At 42.0% G+C, this 19,577-nt stretch overlaps 2 protein-coding genes across 3 annotated transcripts in view; both read right to left on the reverse strand.

Moving 5' to 3' along the window:
• The window catches only part of trit1 (tRNA isopentenyltransferase 1), a 24,333-nt gene extending 21,817 nt beyond the window's left edge, over positions 1–2,516 (reverse strand). For both annotated transcript variants that reach the window (XM_034891970.1, XM_034891969.1), the window contains exon 1: positions 2,300–2,516. In XM_034891970.1, coding sequence (XP_034747861.1) covers positions 2,300–2,458 — 159 coding nt within the window. In that variant the 5' untranslated portion in view covers positions 2,459–2,516. The remainder of the gene's footprint in view (positions 1–2,299) is intronic.
• A 609-nt stretch (positions 2,517–3,125) lies between these two features.
• myclb (MYCL proto-oncogene, bHLH transcription factor b) lies at positions 3,126–9,692 on the reverse strand. Its single transcript, XM_034891966.1, has 3 exons — positions 9,421–9,692; positions 8,060–8,751; positions 3,126–6,417 (listed from the first exon to the last, which is right to left on the reverse strand). Exons 2-3 carry the CDS (start codon positions 8,706–8,708, stop codon positions 5,624–5,626), a joined length of 1,443 nt encoding a protein of 480 aa, XP_034747857.1. The 5' UTR covers positions 8,709–8,751; positions 9,421–9,692; the 3' UTR covers positions 3,126–5,623.
• Positions 9,693–19,577: the final 9,885 nt, after the last annotated feature.

Consider the following 19,577-nt stretch of genomic DNA (forward strand, 5'->3'; position numbering starts at 1 on the left):
AGAGAGAGAGAGAGAGAGAGAGAGAGAGAGAGAGAGCGAGCGGAGCAAAGAGACCCAGGCCTGAGAGGTTTTTTTTTTTTTCCAATGTCACCACACACCCACACACACACCTCCCAAAACTAATAAAACAGACATATGTAGTCATACACCTCTAGGACCTCCCTGCTTATTATAGAAAGCTTTAACTACTTCCTGTTGAATATGCTTATTTTTACTGTAATTGTAACTGTATTAGCAATAAGACAGTGATGAAATAACCAATAAATATATTATACAGTATATAATAATGCATGACTGCTCTCAATACATTTTTTTTTCATTGCTTTAATCAGACGGAGCCACCATATCTATATCTGTTTGAATATTTGATACATATTTCTTCTTTCTATAATGCCTATATATTGTTGGTATTGTAGTATAATGAATGCACTGGGAGCAACTGTACCGTAACCCAATTTCCCCCGCGGAGATCAATAAAGTACCTCTAATTCTGATATTAGAGTATCTAAATAACACAATATAAAGTACCTTTTAACTACTACTCTGTGTTTATGTCTATTTAGGCCTAATGATCGCCATCACACATATCCTCCTGGCAAATTGCTGTTTATTTGAAAGTAGCCACAATGTCGAGTACGTAGAGATTATTTAGCTTATATACCTTTATAAAATATTTTGAATATTTGTCTCTGCAATAACTGTATTTAATGTTGCTAACACTGCAGATAGACTCCTTACCTGCCTGATTCTGTTCATCCAAAAGTCTTTTTTGGGTTTTCAGTTATTTATTTTCCTTCACATGATTATTGACTATACAGTGATGCTCATAAGTATAGAAACCCGTGCTAAAGTTGACTAAAAAGGAGGACTAGGAAAAAAATATTTTTTTGGAAATTGATCTTAATGCCTCAATTAAAAAGATTTGAAAAATCCAACATTTAAGGACACCAATTTTCTTTCAGAACGAGTACTGTATCGAACATAAAGAAATATTCTTCCCTAATACAGGGGGCATAAATATACACACCCCTATGTTATATTCCCATAGAAGCAGGAACATTTGTATTCATATTTGCCAGTTATTTCATGGATCAGGATACCATGCATTCTGATAAAGTCTCCCCTCCCAACATCATCACATACCCTTCACCATACCTAGAGATTGGCATGGTGTTATTTTAGTTAGCTTAATAGCTGGTGTGATTGTGATTTGCATTGAGAGATGATCTTATGGAAAGTTCCCCATGCCTATCTCTATGTACGGTGAAGGGTATGTGATGATGATGTGTGTGTGTGTGTGTGTGTGTGTGTGTGGGGGGGGGGCTGTTTAAAAAAAAAACTTTATAAATTAAAATACTTATGCCCCCTGTATTTTAAGGGAGAACATGTATTTACTTAGAATTTATAATATATAACCCTAACCCATATATATATATACACAAACACACAGTATGTATTCTAGCTTTTTACAGTAATTTATCTATGATCTGCATCCGTGCAATTGTGTACTTTCTTTTGCTGAAGTGGTATTTCAGTTTCAAGTATTTTTTTTTCCTTTCTCTTCATGATATGATTGAGATCAACTTCAGGATTTCACTGTAGTGTGCATGCCGACGACACCACATAAGATTTAACAACAATGTTCTTTAAATGGTTTACACTTCCTCCCCTCCCTAAACCATAAGAAAAACATACTTGTTATCATCATTTCAGACACCATGACCTTGCTCCTTTGCACATTGTCACTGAAAGCCAAACCCATTTTTTTTATAGCTAGCCCCCATCTGTTGTTGTCCAGTTGATAGTCTTCACCCTGACACATAAGATCTAAGATAAGCAGTCATAAATGAACTGATAGGAGTTGTTTGATCTTCATGGTCACAGAAGACTTTAGCTCTCCTTGACTTAATGTATTTAACCCGACCTGTAGAGAAAGACAGACTGTCCTGCTGCTTTTGAGACGTGTCTTGTCCTGCTGTGTGGACCTGAAGTGAGGTGTTGTGTTGGATCCGAGTCACGCAGACCTGTTCATGGTGAAGGACTGGCATTCTGACTGAGGCTTTAGCCTGCTGCTAACTCGCGCTGTAGCATTTAGCTTAGCTTCTCATTCAGAAACACAGAGTTAGAAGACAGCGTGCTAGCTTGCATTCGGGGCTAAGTTCATTTGACCGAACAGCAGATGTTTTATTCCGTTTTCCTCGACTTATTTCAACCACCAGAGTGTCATAATGTGCATTATATTATGTCTGCCATGTCAAGGACCTCCACGCGCATCTCCTCGTGCTAACTGTCGTCCTACCTGCATGGAGTCGGCGCTGATGATTTCTCCCTGAAACCGCCTTCCGATCTCAATCGCCAGCTTGGACTTCCCGGTGCCGGTAGCTCCCAAAATCACCACCAACGACGGTGCCATCGCTCTCCTTAAGGCACACTGCACGCTAGCAGCGGACGCCGCCATGATTCTGCTTCCGCGGCGCCCAGCTGACGGCAACGCGCATGCGCAGTGGGTGTTTAGCTGAAAGACGTTACTAGGCAACATGCAGCCGTTACTGTGGTAACATTGATTCACGGGGTATAACGTGAACGGTCTCTCATCTGATAATTTTCACTGTTTAGCCTTACTGGTGTGCACTAAACGCTCTCATTGGTACATGCAGCTTTTCATGTTAATAAACTGTATTAAAAAAAACTGTTCAGTAAAAGAAATCCTCATTAACTGAACTATATTAACTGGATGCACTCATTGATGCACTTGTTAACAAATCAGACTGTTGATAACTTTGATGTTTATGAAATGCGTTTACATGGAGGATTGCAACATGGTTATAACTGTTTCTATGGAAACTGTGGGAGCTCTGCAGCAGTGAGCAAAGATGCTTGTTGCCATGGCAAAGATGCCAGAATCAGTTACCTTAGAGACTGCTTAAAACAAATGGCGGACGGGGAGAGGGAGATGTGCGTTCACTCGTACAGGTGGTTTCAATGGAATGCAATCATACTCTGATCCAGTTCAAAACAAGGTACTGGGTTTACTGCATGTCCAGCTAGAAATGAAACCAGATAAAGCTAGATGAGCATTCTTTGTGTGTGTGTAAGAAATAAAGTGATAAGGCAAACAGGTCATGTATGATCTTAAACCAGGAATTTATTATTTTTCTGACTTACTCTTCATACATAGAGGCTTATGAGGTACAGGAAAAACAAAGTGCTGAAACAAGGCTTCAAACTCAACGTAGTTAAATTCCCAAAGTAAGTAAGCACAGTCGCGGTAGACGACTGTGCCGACAGCAGAGACCAGTGACCCACACAAGTCAAACATAAATGGTCAAACCAATGCTGTGGCTGCAGCCTTTATATATATATGTATAAAAAAAATAAAAATAAAAAAAGAGGGCTTATGGTGGTTTGTGCTGAATTAGTTAGAAGAAAAAGCTTTGCAGCTAATTCAAAAGAACAAGGGAACCTAATGATGTCCTGAAGTATTTTTTTCAAGTACATCATGGTTTCTCTGATCTAGTGATCTCTGGTGGTTTGTTTGGATCTGGCCCGGTTACATACAGCATATTATAGCAGGGAGTGCTTTCCTCAAGCACAGGCTAATGCCCTATCACAGGATCTACAGCCTACGTGGGAGTTTCCTGAGTGCTGGTTAAGAGCAGAGTATGCTACTCGTCATGACCCGGTTATTTACAGTACTAGTCGCAAGGCTACAGTGTTCTCTGTTGCATGGCTTTGGGGAAGAATAGGGAGCACCAGGCTTGCCCAAAAAAAAAAAAAAGCAGAGAGAAAGCATTAACATTAAAAGGTCACCGAAGCTACACACAGCCAGAAGTTTAAACCAGTAGATCCTCTTAAGTCCCCCTTCCTCCCCAGCACCGGTGCCAGATTTGAAAGAGTGCTGCAGCTACAGTGATTTGATTGAATACAGGAGCATTCAGGTGCTTTCCAGTCCAGAGGGAAAGCAGAGCACACATGCCAATTTTCTGCATAACCACCAATGAAGCCCTACCAGCTACAATAACAAAAACAGTCATTAGCTCACACTGAAACACAACTCTGTAGGAAAATATAGTATAAAACTTTTGTCAACTCTTACAAATAAAAAGATACCCCAGAGACAGAAATTGTAATGAACAGTAAGGAAAACAAGTAGGCATTGCAACAAAAAAATGTTGTGACAAAGTGTCTAGTGTGATCAATGTTCAGTAAGTGTTTATTTTCTCTTTTTCATAATCATTTTATTAACAAAAATAGAAGCTTTGAGTTATCTATGAAAAGCCAGCAAGCTTGGCCCCGGTTTAGGACCGAACACAAAGTAGAATGAGTGTAGTAGACTGCTCTGGTTTTGGTTTGGAGGAGACTGTACAGTAAGGGAACTATATACATACCACCCACCAGGGTAGTATACGTACATTTAAAGGCTTCTATAGGCATTACACCAAATGCAAAACGATTTACAGACATGTCAGACAGCAAGATGAAAGAAATATACAGTTGAACCTCATTGAGAAAAAAAATTGGCTCTTTTTTTAATGTGGCTTATTAATTTTAAGCCAATCTCAAATAGTTTCTTTTGGTTGATCATTTGAAGCCGACATTTACCTTTTGGGTGGTCTCCATGGCACAACAACAATAATAAAGATCAAGTCAAAATCCTGATAAAGATCTCCATCATGTTTTCTTACATTAAAGACACGATACATTTCAAACAATGGCGGTATGGCAACTTATTTTCTCTAAATAATGCTACAAAACTGGTCATTACTGTGGGCCTGTTGCTGCTGTTGAAACATTTATGATGCCAGAAGAAATCACTGAATGGAAACCTGCAGGCACACAAGTTGGGACTTAACCTGAGCTATTTCAGGAGGTGCGGAACATATTGTTTCCAGTTGTAATATCAAAGTTGCATGGCTCAGAACAGTCCCACTACAGCCCCCTGCATTCCCACCGACAGCAAGCATGAAGATAGAAACCTTAACTGCTGAAAAGAAGAAAAAGTGTGAAGAAAAGAAGGGAGGTAAGAGCGTCACATGCTGTGGAGAAGAAGAGAAAAGAAAAGAACACAGCAGAAAAGAGGCACAACTTGATGACAAAATGTGCAAGTTGTATGCGAAGCGCTAAAGAGCAGAGGTCCATAAAGAACACAAAATGTGAAGGAGACGTTTAGACAGATGACGGACAGAAAAAGGAGACATCGCTGCTGTGCAAGCGCACCACAATCAAGAAAAAACGTCTGACCAGACCATGCAGCAGGTACACAGCACATTTGTAGCAGTTTATCAGCTAGAAGCTGCTGCGTTCACAGCAAGTCTTCCCTTGGCAAGCAACAGTTTTGGACATTTTTCAACAAGGGGTAAATGTAACAGTTTTGACAAACTTATAATGAGTTACCATGGTCATTAATCTGCGCGTAAGATGCCCCATTGGCTCACGGCCTTGTCAATCACTCAGAAGCTAATGTGCAAACCACAAACATAGAAAAAATAACAAAAACAAACACCCGCACTATTCCAACATGACCAATTCAAAGTGAACGTTAGTGTCTTTTCTCCTTCATATAGTCCTGTTCAGTTCTGTGAGTGTACGTGTGTGGGGACTGCCCACCCCCGTCCTCCCCGGCTCAGGAGCGTTTGAGCAGTGCCAGCCTCTGCAGCAGCTGCAGCTGCCTGGATTTCAGCTGCTTCCTCTCCTGAGCCTTCTGCCTCTCGCTGGCATGCAGCTGCTGCAAGTACTCCGTCGCTCGCGTCAGGATCGCCACCTTTGGCGTCTTGGGGCAGTCTGCCAAGCCTGGGATCTCGTCCCGCAGCGACAGGAAACGCGAGCGCAGGTCGTTCCTTCGCTTGCGCTCGAGGAAGTTATGCGCCCTGCGCTTGTCTGTGTCCTCGCAGTCGGAGGACTGGGGGCTGGAGAGGTGGCAGAAGGAGTGGGGCTTGGAGGGAGAGCTTTGGGAGTGGGAGGTAGAAGAGGAGGAAGAGGAAGGGGGCGGAGACGAAGGGGATGTGGAGGAGGTAGGAGAGCAAGCGCTGAGGTCAGGCGACTCTGATCTGGCTCCAGCCACGGTTCCATGAGACCTCCTGGTGTCTAAGTTCAGAGGGGCGTGGCCGGGCCGGGGCTGGTGGTAATGAGAGTTCCGGTGCGGCTGGGGGGCCTGGGAGGACGCCTCCTGCCGGAACTTCTTCCGAGGCGGCTCGACCGTCGGAGGGATGGTGTCCGGGGAGGGAGCAGCATAGTTGTGCTGCTGTTGGTGGATGGAGATGTGGAAACGCTTCATGCCGGGGTCCAGGGTGTCAGCGCGCACCGTTATGGTCACCGGCTTGCGAGCGTTGACCAGGCGACGAGGTTTGCGTTGCTGCTTGTGCTCAACCGTCACCACATCAATCTCTTCTTCATCCTCATCCTGGTCATCTTCGTCATCTAAAAAAGGGCATAAGAGATTGTATTCATTTACATGTTTGTTTATACAGGATAGCTGCTAATGACTTCAGGGGACAGCTGAAGTTGGAAAGTGCAAACTCTCACTGGCCTCCTGCATCCTTACACCAATGAAATGCTTCTGTAAAAATGAAGTTCACACAGTGTCATGAAATCTGCATGACCTCACACAGACAGAGTCAGAGTGATGATTCACTGGTCGGCTCCCTCGCTTCATTCATGTGGACCGAGTGATGAGATGATAAGGCAAAGATGGGGTTAGGATAAGAAGCCCGGGTGGTGAAAACCAGAAACTCTTCTTGTTAAAATGAGATGACTAATATTCAACACAGCGCACGTCTAAAACCACTTGCCGTTCCATTTACTTGAGTGGAAACAGGGTAATAAACACGAGGAAGGGTCCCATTGACTTGACTCCTGGGAGATTTTCATTAATCCAGTAAATTGAAACACACTTGTAAAGTAATTGGACCTCTGTGGATTTGCCTACTCAAAAATGAGTAATCTTTGTATGATTAACAAAGTAAAGACAGGGGGGCTGCCTATTCTTTCCAACACCATTTATATGAAAGTAGGTGACAAAGAGTAGCCCTGTACCAGCTTTTAATTGGAGCATAAGTATCATGCATTTCCTGTGACTGCTCATTCCCCTCTTCTTTGAATGCATATTACCCCCTGAAAAAGGTGTGAAATACTGCCTCAAACTCACGTCAAAGAATTCTGCACGCCTAGCCGACCTCCTAAACGGCTGATCCTGCTCTATTCACAGCCCAGGCTGGCGCGAACCTAATCCACCCACTGACACAATTGGCGCTGCAGCCTGTTGAGTGGAGGAATGCAGCAACAAGTTCCCTTTGTGAAATTCCACACACCATTATGCATGGTCCAAGATCAACATCACATGGCAGTCTACATACCAATTGCAATCATATGGGATTTATGGGTTGGAAATGGAAAAAGTATAGGTCTTGAGTCAGGGGAAATTTGGGCTAGACATAACTAAAAACAGGGTGGATTTTCCTCCCTTCCGTGTTTCACACATTTCCCAAAAAATAATGAGCATACTCTTATTGAATTCATGAGAAAATCTGAGCCAGGGAGTGCGGAGAGGATATTGTTATCATAAGTCAGACTGGAGGAACAGGGAGAGGTAGCAGCTGGTTTACTGGAGCCAGGCCAAGAAGCAGATGTTTCAATGGGCGTGTCGCTCTGGCTACAAGCATGTGCACCAAGGTAACGCAATGCAGTCATCATGTGCCATGTGAACCCTAATTGCTAGATAACGGCTAATCAAAGCAACATTGCTATACAATATTGACTAAATGACATCTAAGGTCAAATAAAGCATTAAGCCACCATTACAAAAACTGAATAAATGCATGTGGGCAGGCAAATAGAGATAAATTATGCTAAGTAGACGTATTTAAGTAATATTCCTTTAAATTTTCCAAAAATATAATAAAAAGGTGTGGTTATAGTCACTAAACTACCTATTGAGAAGCCATCATGGACATAGGATAACAACCATAAATCTCACGTCACCATAGACAAACTAGAAGTCAAAGAAGAGCTGTTCACATGCATCTCTATATAGTCGTACTCCAGAAAGCCTTATGTTACTGACCTGATGAGTCGGTGTGAGACTCTGAACCAGAGGACACTTGTTTCTTGCATCCACCGGTTAACGGGAAAGGGAGCACCCCAGCCGGGTCCACACAGTCCGCTGCCAGTCCGCTGAGGGCCGACGCGTCGGCGGGGGCACACTGTGCCCTCCCCGGGGATGGAACGGCTGACCCGGTTGCGACTTTGGCAGCAGCCCCCGTCCCGCCTGTCCCGGGACAGGAGGTGCAGCGCTCCCCTACAACTCTCTCCAGTTGCTGTCCGGCCGAGAAGCCGCTCCACATGCAGTCCTGGATAATGATGGAGCTCAGGTTCCCGAAGGATTCATTGGCCGTGGTCAGCTTGCAGGGCAGGTCCTGCTGCTGGTGCTGTTCATCCTCCTGGCCTAAGAACTGAGAGACCCACTCCAGCTTGTCTCCTAGAGACGGGTACAGCAGACCGACCCTGCCAGACCCTTCCACCGTCCGGATAGGGGACATGGGCGGGGTCGGTACCAGCTCGAATTTCTTCCATATGTCCTCGCTGGGCGCTGTGGATTTGAAGAAATCCTCGTCCGGGTTGTGGTGGTCGTCGTAGAAATAGTGTTGGTAGTGGTCGAGGTGGTCCATGTCCCAGTTTTCATAATGAGACGCGGTGGAGCTGATGCCCGGCATGGGGGCTGCAGGCTGGGTGGGAATCACTCCCCGTTTCCTCTGACTGCAGATAGAGCCAACAGATTTAGAAGAAGTTAGCCTCATCGACATAATCACAACCTTTTCTTTAGACATGTTGCCCTCTAGAAGGATGGGTTGATTTTGTGATTTTATGTCACAGATAAACGAAGGCTAGCTCTATCAAAACAGGGCCTGCCAATTAAGACTAAAACCTAATCCTTAAAGTCAATGAGTAGCCTACAATAGACGTATTACAAAAGTATCCTATGTTTTAATGCCGAAAAAAGTTAAACTACCCTGTGTTGTTGCTAGGAAGTTCATGTCTCGCAACAGTGTTTCGTTAAATAATGCTACGCTGTGACACAGAGAAGGGTAGCGGTTTCCATAGAGATTGAATTAGACTGAAATAGATTAATTGGATAGACACCCGTCCTGCCTGCCAGTAAACCTGTTCAAACGGCGGAGTCGTAGGTTATGTAAAGTAGTTTATGTGGCTCCTCCTCGGTTCAACTCCTTATCAAGCTCAAAGAATTCAGCTGCGACCGAAAAGCACCGCTAAGTTAATTAAGCAACAGCAGAAGCGCTGAGCTCAAACCCCCTGAACTTCAAGCGGCTCGTTTCTCGCTAAAAAACTAGCTACATATACGCGTGTGTCTGTGTATTAACGTCCTCCATGAAGTGAAGCTTGCTGTAGATATAAAAATAGTTTTACCTTGTGTTGAGAGTGAGTGCGTCTTCATATATCCGCCGTGCACAATATAGGCTAAGTGTTCTAAAAAAGTAGCAGCCACAATGACTCGTTACGCGATATCTGCCTATAATGGGAGCTTTCCCGCTGAATGTCTTTTTTTTCGGTTGTAAACAGTTGTTACGGTCGATGAGTCCGTTTGGTCGCAATCCCGCCGCTCACAGGCTGGATAGCTGCGCTACCTCTGTGGTCACTTTCTTTGCAGACTACTGCACTATATGATCCGGGAAAGGAGAGTTGGCTATTATGTATAAAAGGCGGGTCGTAGTAGAAGAGCCACGCCCGCCGCTTAAAGGGCCAGTAGCCTACACTTAAAAAACGATGCTATGCAGAAGGAGCCTATTATGAAAGCGGGCTTATATGACCCTGATTTTATAAGATTACACTATTTTGCTTTTAAATAAATATGCAAACATAACAATAACGTGTGCATGTGATGTGTGTGAGAATTTAAACACACTTGTGGACATGCACGAATAAAATGCTGCATAAAAAGGGCTATATTACCAAGGGCAGTGTATTTTGTTTTCAAAGCACTTTCAACTGCAATGCATGTAGGAAACGTGATATGGCATAGCCTACTATTAAAGTTATTATTTTTAAAATTATTATTATACAACAGGGAGAGATAAGCATGTGTGTGCCTGTGCATGTGTTTTTGTGTGTGTGTGTGTGTGTGTGTGTGTGTGTGTGCGTGCATAAGTGAGTGCCTGCCCGTTTGTGTATGTGTGTGCGTGTGTTTATGTGTGTGTGTGTGTGTCCGTGTGTGTATGGCGGTCACAGTGATTCCATGTGGACATATGGCTGCAGTATCTGATGTCGCCCGCGCATGTCATAGTCTCTGTAATCAATATCAAGCTTATGATGTAGACCCCCCCCCCTCCCCGCCCCCCATCCCCGGACTGAGAGAGTCAATATGGAAGCAACACTCTGTCATGTGTGTGTCACCACGACAGCTGCACACAGGCAGACGCACCCCAACAACTGCTGACTCTCGTTGTTTTTTTTTTGCCATGTGAAACCCTTTCAGTCTTGCACACTCCTACTTGAAGATGGTGATTGAGAAACATCCTTCCCTATAACTGCTCCTCTCAATCTCTTTGGCGAAGCAGACAGCATGAAATCCTTGTCTGTCCACCTCATCTTCCCATCAAACTCAGACATCCACCCTCCTCTTTCCCTCGAACCCCATCTTCTGTCACTCATCCTCTATTCTTCTATCATCCTGCCGACTTTACCCTCACTCTCCCAGCCCCCCCTCTAGCGCTTTTATCCCCAGTCACCCTTGATCAAAAAGATCTTGACCCTACATGAAATGTGGAGACTTTGGAGGGTTATATCCTTCGTTTCCCTGGAGAGAGCCTAAAAAGACACTGAACTAACAGACTGGATGAACAGAAGCCGCAGTCTTTCAATTTGCCCAATCTGTATCCTTTTTCTCACAGCTTGTCCTGCTCCTGATCCCTCTTGCTATCTGCACTTTTATCTCCTTCCTCTCTGTCATCTGCTTTGCTGCATACTTTGAAATGCTTAATCTGCCTCCCCGCTTTGAATTAATCATCAAAAGTAAATGGGTGCAAGGACCAAACTTATTCTAATGAAAAGAAAAGAAATGCCTTTTTTAGATCAAATAAGAATTGACTGAGGTCAGCTCTCATGAGTAGGCCTCACTCTTTAAATCTTTTGCATGTACAAAAATGTGCGCTTTCCTATGAAAAGTTAACACTTCATTGATATATCAATGTGAAAATGTTTTTTCCACGCAGATTCTGACACGGATGTGTTGTATTGGGAAATGGCTAATTTACGGTAATTCCTCTATGGATTAGTAAGCCTTGTTTGCATGAAAATAGGAGGCGTAACTTGTGATGTGAGCTTAACCTCTTCCTCAATTTTCTCTCTAAAAAATGCATGCATACAGTACAGCCGTGTCTGAGACAGTCACAAAGGATTAGTGTAACGTTATCAGTCATGAGCACACCCAAACGGAATCTGTGGATATTTTTTACAGTGTTCAGCAGTGATCAGGCATGAAAATCTGTAGAATTTAGTATTTTTCTGCTTGGATTGGAAGGGTTAACATTTTGAGTTCAAAGAATAATAATAATAATAATTCGTCTAAAATTCCATTCAGTTTTTTGTGTTGATCTGCACTATGCATATAATTATAGTCTATAATATTAAGGTGCTGGTGTACAACAACATAAGGTAAACGCGTGCTGAGGCTAAAACAAATCTCAATTACATCAACACGGTTCAACATTTTCAGAAATATGCATGTTTGTTTTCTCGCTGAAAGTTGAATGAGAAGATTTACTGTATATCCTTCTCATCTGTTGGGTAAATAGGAAGCTACAGCAGTCTGTTAGTTTCGCTTAGCACAGAGACAAAGCGGTGTGTGTGTGGGGGGGGGGGGGGGGGGGGGGGGGGACAATGGCTCTGTTTAAAGACTACCATATCTTTCAAGCTAAATTAATAAGTTATATCTGGTTTGTTTAAAGGTTTACCTTAGTGGTCCCTAACACTGTATCTGAATTCTCTTTTATATATACCTCAGTGGTCCCCTAATACTGTATCTGATGTCTCTTTTATATAGACCTTAGTGGTCCCCTAATACTGTATCTGAAATCTCTTTCCCAAAATTCTGCCTTGATGCAGAATTCCGGCCACTAGAGCCAGTCCCACAATGAGCTTTCCCTAGGATGTGCCATTTCTGTGGCTGTAAATCTTATTGATTAGGAGAGAGGGGGGAGGCTGGGGGTGTGGCCTTGACCAACTGTCATGCTTTGCTTGTTTGCAAGCCATGATGTCTCTCTCTTTCTCATGGGCAGATCAAATTCTCTGGGTGGACAAAGCAGAGAAAGGGGAGGTAACTTTTCCCCTTATGACATCATAAGGGGAAGATTCCAGCTCGGCCCATCTTAGCTTTCATATTGTCAAAAGGCAGAGCAGGATACCCGGGACTCACTTTAAACCTATCATCATTTCTGGCCACTGGAGGGGCCATAGGCAGGCTGGGGGGATGCACATTAAAAACCTCATAAAGTGAAATTTTAACACCATTGGTCCTTTTATCCGCAATAAAAATTAAAGAGTAAAAATGACAAGTTGAGGTTTTGCAGAACTTGTGGGGGGCTGGACAGGTGTAGTCACTTCTTGAAATTGGTTGTAGTTTCCAGGCAACTAGCAGTATCTCCACAATGTCATTACTCTCAGCCAAAACATAGTCTCGGACCATCATCTCGTCTTATCATTAATAAAACTGCATGTTAATCAACTTTGGCTTTGCGTAAAAAAACATGTACAACTTCAAATCATCACTTTAATGTGAACGCTGTAATTCTACTGTTCACCTCGCAAACATTGAAACAACAAATACTTTTCAGAGATCCTGTCTCATATTATCGGGGTGCAGTGTTTTTTGTTGCCTGATAATTTTCCGGCTCTGTCAATATAACTGGGCTGCCTGGTTGTATTTCATGTCGTACTAGTTCCTGAAGAAACACACCTCCACCAGTTTTCAGTTTGAAGAGTAATCTCGCAGAGAAAACACACACGTGTATTTCTTCAACAGACAGCAACCGTGATACAACTTCACATCATCGTCACACATGTTCATTCCCAGATATTCTCCAGGGATGAACAGCTCAGTTTGTCAGTGAGTCTGAAGATTTCTCCCAAAATCAAAGATTAAAACCCTCACATACAACAGGCTGTTTTCCTTCCACACTTCCCCTTTTTCACAACACACGGTGCATAAAATGATGTATCATTAGATTAGATTACGTTAAATGAAGCTGCAATGATCTGTCGCAGCAAAAAACATAGAATTATGCAATGACAAAAGAAGTGCAAAAATGTAAAAATTTGAATATTGAGTTGGTTGATTAAAGCTAGATGTCTGTACAGTTTGGTTAAGCAATGTTTGGACAGTGACACAATTGTCATTAATTTTGGCCCTGTGCTCTAACACAATGGATTTGAAATTAAAGCATCAAGATGAAATTGTAGTGTAGACTTTCAGCTTTAATTTGAGGGTATTTACATCAAAATTGGGGAAAGGGTTAAGGAATTACACACATTTTTGTACATAGTTCCCTCATTTCAAGGGACCTAAAGTAATTAGACAGTTGAGTCAAAAGCTGTTTCAAGAGCAGGTGAGGGCTATTCCCTCATTATTTCATCATTAATTAGGCAGATAAAAGGTTTGGAATTGATTTCAGAGCACAGGGCCTAAATTATGAAAATTGTGGCAGTGTCCAATTACTTCCAAACCTAACTGTATGTGTGTATGTGCGTGCACGTGTGCTGATCAGATTTACACACAGATCTTCAGAAATGTAAAAAAAAAAGGAAGGAATAAGTAAAAAATGGAGGGAGTTGGAAAGAGGAGCTATGGCTGGAAAGGTAGGTGGAGATGGAGAGAAGAGACGACAAAGGCTGACCCCCACCTCTTCCTGGGTCACCCTTCATGTCACCCCTCAGCCTGCCCCCTCTCCAACCGACCCTGACCTACCAGAGTGATCAATGAACACCTAGTCTGGGACCAACCCATCGCTGCGTCTAGGGTGTCTGGGCCGCCACTGGTTCACTGGGAGACCGGAGAGGAAAAGAGACAGCTGCTACCCACTGGATGGTGCTGACCTCCTACTGACACACTAAGCACACACACACACCAACACACGGTAAAAGAGAGGATTGCCTTTCAGTCCAGATGCTCAGTACATCGAGCTGCTGCACACTGAGCCGTACACATACACACACACACACACACACACACATGCGGTGCACACTATTTATGTTTCTCTGTCTAACCCTCGTGCTTATTTTTTTTAAAGACTCACCAAAGATGCAAAACATCAATTCTCACTTTCCTCTTGTGGAATGGAGATGGTATTATTCGTCCAAATTATAAGATTGTCTCTCAGATTTCTGCTTCCACTTCAGTTATGGAGGTGATTGAAAATGTATTTTTGTTACTCTCAGCATTTAATAAAAAGAGTAACATTTCACTATAAGGAAACAGTTCACATACTTTAAGTACTTTAACTTGGTCAATTTTCACCTGCTGAACACATTTGCTTGTACTGCACTCTGCTACACTTCTTTCATCAACAAACATGTTTTATTTTTTATTAATCTTAACTTACTCAGGCAGTCTCGTTGAGATTAAGATCTCTTTTATTGAGACAAAACCTGAGAGCAAGAAACATTCACAAGGACACAAAACAAAACCATACAAAACCGACACACTTCCTCAACACACGAGGAATTTAAAAAAGCAGTTATGAGAGTCATACATTTTTTTTAATTAATAACATTTTAAAGTGTCCAAGAGGCATGTGAGACTGGAGTTTGAGGGCAGTTTGCAGTTCATTCCATTTAAATGGTGCATAGTATCTGAAAGCCGTTCTGCCAACATTAGTGTGTGTACAAGAGGGATATCTGAGGTTACGTAGGTACTGGAGAGTGTGATGTAGCTGCAGTAGATTTGGAGGCTTCAACAGTAAAGCTTAACAAATGAATAAGATGAAATGGCTAGTTCTTAGTAATGATTTGGAAGTCCATGCATCCGTGTGACCCAGAAAATAAATATTAAGAAATGTGTAATTTGTGATAAAGCGCACCGCGCTATGATACACACAATTAGGTTACACTTTACTTGAAGGTGTACATAGGAGTGATGTGACACTGTCATGAACATGTCAAAAACATTGTAAACAAGTCATGAACGTTTATGACATAATGCTTGTTGTAGTCTTATTTGGTTTTGCCTAATAACACTACAACGCCATACAACTATAGGTGTTTTAGGGAGGCTGTGGCTTAGTGGTAGAGCAGTTGGTTGACGGTTCGATCCCTGGCCCTGCAGTTCACTTTCTAAGTGTCCTTAAGACTCTGAACCCAGAGTTGCCCCCGATGTTGCACCATTGGTGTGTAAATGTGTGTGAGTGTTTATCTGATGCCCACATGGCACCTTAGACAGCAGCCTCTGCCACAGTGTGTGAACGTGTGTGAGTGGTGAATGGTTCCTGTACTATGTAAAAAGATCTTTGAGTAGTCATTGAGACTAAAAAAAGTGCTATAAAAGAACAGTCAATTTACATTTTGTCGTGACAAGTTAGGGTTAGGGTAGGGTTAGGGTTCATGTGCCATGATGGTGTCATGACAGTGTCATGTCACTCTTGTGTAGATACCTTCAAGTGAAGTGTTACCCCGGTTTAACTGCTGATGTGTTAAAGTGGCAGTATGACAATACAGAACATCTCCATAGTCAAGTACAGACATGAAGGAGACAAACATCCCTTCATTCTGTACAAGAAGCCCAATTTGATTTGTTCATGTTAAAGTAAAATGTTAAATACGAACTTTGTATGATATTTGCTCTCTCAGCTGGCTTCAGGCAAATATAATAATAAAACAACAACTCATGTTCCGCCCCCGAGATTTTAAATATGGCATGAATACAACAATATAACAAGGATGCATATGATGTTGCTGTCCAAATGTTCAAAACGTTTTTCTGTACACGTCTTGTGTGAACACCACAAATGAAATTCCATTTAATTCTGTTTACTTCGGGGTGAAGGCAGAAATTGCGGAAATGGATACTTCAAAACCTGGACAAGTACTACGACTTAAACTGTTTGGATTTGTTTGTGATATGATTGGTTGAACTGAGTCCTTGAAAACATGCTTTTTCAATCAGCTTCTTACTGTGAGAGATGTCCTACGTACTGTACATGCACACACAAATGTTTCACAGCTTGAAAAAAAGGTAATGCCGTACACTTCCCTTTACTGGGTAAAGGTTATAGGACGCCATTGACAAGCGACTGAATGAAATGCACCGTTATCTTTAATACAATGACAGACGTCTTTGGGTTTCAAAACTTTTGGAAACATTTAGGATAACGTAAGAACACAACTCAAAATATATAAGACAGGTCCAGTCATTTTTAGATGACTTGATGGAGAAATGTTGCATATTATAGTTTTATACTCTTGCAACTGAATCATATCTAACAATGTCTTTTACAGGATTTTTAAACAAGTGATGAAACAGTGCAGATATAGCCTTTTTATTAATGCATGGGAGAATATTCTCCATTTAACAAAAAAACCAAAGCAGGAAAAACAGCCCGCCATCCATTTTTGGCTCTTTAGTCTCTGCAAATCATCCTGTGTCATGTTTCTGTTCATAACCACATCTGTGCAAAAGCAACAGCTGTGTGTGATCAAACGCAAAATTGATTTAAATCAAACGGCAACACAGCTAATGATTAGCCGGTATGAAAAACAAGCATCAAAGTGGCAGGAAATCCATTCAGCCTGATGAGTGTGCTCCCTTATAACTTTCATGTAATGAACACATCGTCTCTGTCATGTGTAGATGGGTCAATGTCTACTGTCTTTACCTTGCATGTGTGTGTGTGTGTGTGTGTGCGTGTCTGCACGAGCACATAGAACAGCCCAAAACAAATTACACACGTGCACACCCATCAGCAGCGCTGATTGACAAGCTTTTTGTTACTCACTTGCTTCTCTTCTTTCTTCTGTGACTTTTATTGCATTCTCGGTACTTCCTCAATTCTGGAGAAGCAGGGTGTCAGCATAGACTGTACCCTGGAGAGACACAGAGAGGAGAGAGAGAGAGAGGTAAAGTGAGAGGGTGTGAGTGTGAAAATGTGTGTGTCAGAAAGCAAGGGAATAACAAATGTCTGCAGGAAAAGAAGAGGAAGAGGAGGGGGAAATTGAGGATAAAGATGCTGTGCAAAATAATGAACCAGAGGGGGTTGTGAAGAATTAGAGACGACTGGGGTAGGGAGGGAAAAGGTATTGCATATCAAGGGACTGAGGGGGAAAGAAGAAGAGATGGGGGGAGAAACAGCATGGTGAAGATTTTGGGAGGTGAAGAGATAGCAGTTCACAGGAACAGACTTGAAGAAAAGGATGCAATTACATAACTGATACTTGGCAGGACAGGGTTATTGAGCATTCTTGAAGCATTGCACACTCTGACACACACTGATAGATATACACACAAACTCTCTCTATCTCTCTCTGTCTCTCTCACACACACACACACACACACACACACACACACAGTCAACAAAGAGTCCAGATAATCCCACATGTATGAATACAAACCATGGTAAATATACTGTATACAAGCAAATTGACAACTGCTAACATTTCATCCGATAAACTGCCTGCTGTTTTGTATTTAAGTTACACACGTGTGTGCGTGTGTCTGTCTCTATGTGTTATAACCGATCGAGTTGATTGTTTGAATGGTAGGATGAATATTGGTCAATTCTCCAAGTACATACAAAGTCTTTACATAATAAATACCTTATTTTCTAAAATGTTACATTAAACTGGAACTAAAGTGTCTCCTGTTGGTCATCAGGACTTCAGTCATCTTGGTGGGTTACGGTGGGTTACGTAAGCACATGTGGCCTCCAGCTAATGAGGGTAAAAATCTCATCAGCTGTTACTGTTACTGAACTGTTACTGTGATGGAAGTGTTTCTGCCATGTTTGCTTGTACCAGTAACTAAAATATGTATTAAAGGAAAACTACTATAACATTTGCTCTTAAAAGCTGCATTAAATCTTGGTTTTGCCAAATGGAAGTGGCAAAAACAAGCTAACATTGACATCATATCCTCTGATTAAGTTGTTATGGTCAATTTGTGAATTGCACATTTACACATCCAGCAGACACAATTCATAAATTAAATAGTGGGTAAAGTGTTTTTCTATTTAAAAACCACTACATCCTTAAAACCAAATCCAGCATCTCCTGCGTCGCTGTTTACCTTTTTGGTACATTGCATGAATTCTGCACCCACTTTGTCCTCTCCGCTGCAGATCAGAACATTCTGTTCAGTAGTGAGACATGGAGGGGTGAGACTCCACTGACCCCTGACTGCATGACAAACCGGAAAGCAAACACAACTGGCACACTTGCCATGAAGCCAGAAATGCCCAGATACAGCCGTTCTATTTTGTCTGGATTTTTCCTTTTTAATCATTCAATCAAATTCTATCGTTAGTACATAATACACAAAGTCTGGATGTAACACAAACCACAAGAGTGCAAACAGTTGTCAGGGCAGCAACATGTAACACGTAATATTTCTCTATGCATTGGAGCGAGAGCGCTGTGCTAATTTATCCAAGAACTTACAGAAAAAGCAGTACAAAGTATATCTTTGAATCTGCCCACTGCCTATTGACAGGAACAAAGACCTCACTTGGCTTTTGAACACAGATGTAACCTTGACAAGGTGATACAGAAAATGTGCAGACAACAAAAACTTGGCAACCACTTTGGTGCAAAGCAGATGTCAAAAGAAGAGCATGTACCAAAAAAAACCTCTAAAATAAAACGAACACCATAAAATGCCATAATTAAACCGTGTCTCCACAGACCTGAATGCATTTTGGACTGTCGAAGAAAATACACTCAAAATCCTAATGAAGTGACAGTGCTGAGCTAAATTTGTGCAGCTGACAGATTTAAAGCTGTATTAATCAACAGAATAGGAAATTAGCACCAGCCAATGGCGGGTACTTTTTCAAAGAGTTAAATAATTTATGGCACGTGTCATACTAAAATTTGTGAAATACATGACATTTAAAAATGTTCTTATTACGAACAATTACAGAAGATAGAAATCATTCAACACATCCCTGACACATCAATGACTATTTGATTGCTAATGTTAGCTCAAAATACCATTCAACTGACAAACTTTGTTGTGTTTGATTGCTAGCTTGTAGCTAAGCTAGCAGCCTTTTAAAAAACGTTTTAGCTAACTGATTGTTTGATTGCTAACATTAGCTCAAAACGCCATTCAACTAACAAACTTTGTTGTGTTTGATGCTAGCTTGTAGCCAGCAGTGCAAACTTGGTTACGTAGGTCCATTTTTACTGTGTTGCCATTACAGAAGTCTCTTGTTAGCATCTTGTATGCTACTTGTTGGAAAGTGACACATGCGCAACTCAAATCTGCACTCGACTAGATCGGCGTGTGACACTTAACAGATTGGACAGCTTTTGTCAAAGAGTCCTGTTACTAAGCAACAATAATTTACAGTGGAGTAGCGTTA

Source organism: Etheostoma cragini, chromosome 14 (assembly GCF_013103735.1).
Source record: "Etheostoma cragini isolate CJK2018 chromosome 14, CSU_Ecrag_1.0, whole genome shotgun sequence".
Classification (NCBI taxonomy): Eukaryota; Metazoa; Chordata; class Actinopteri; order Perciformes; family Percidae; genus Etheostoma; species Etheostoma cragini.

What these genes read in the sequence shown, in the direction of transcription:
- myclb (XM_034891966.1), bottom strand. Translation starts at nt 8,708, where the DNA reads ATGCCGGGCATCAGCTCCACCGCGTCTCATTATGAAAACTGGGACATG. An exon ending in GTCTCACACCGACTCATCAG is followed by an intron (nt 6,418 to 8,059) that starts GTCAGTAACATA and finishes GCCCTTTTTTAG; the next exon opens with ATGACGAAGATGACCAGGAT.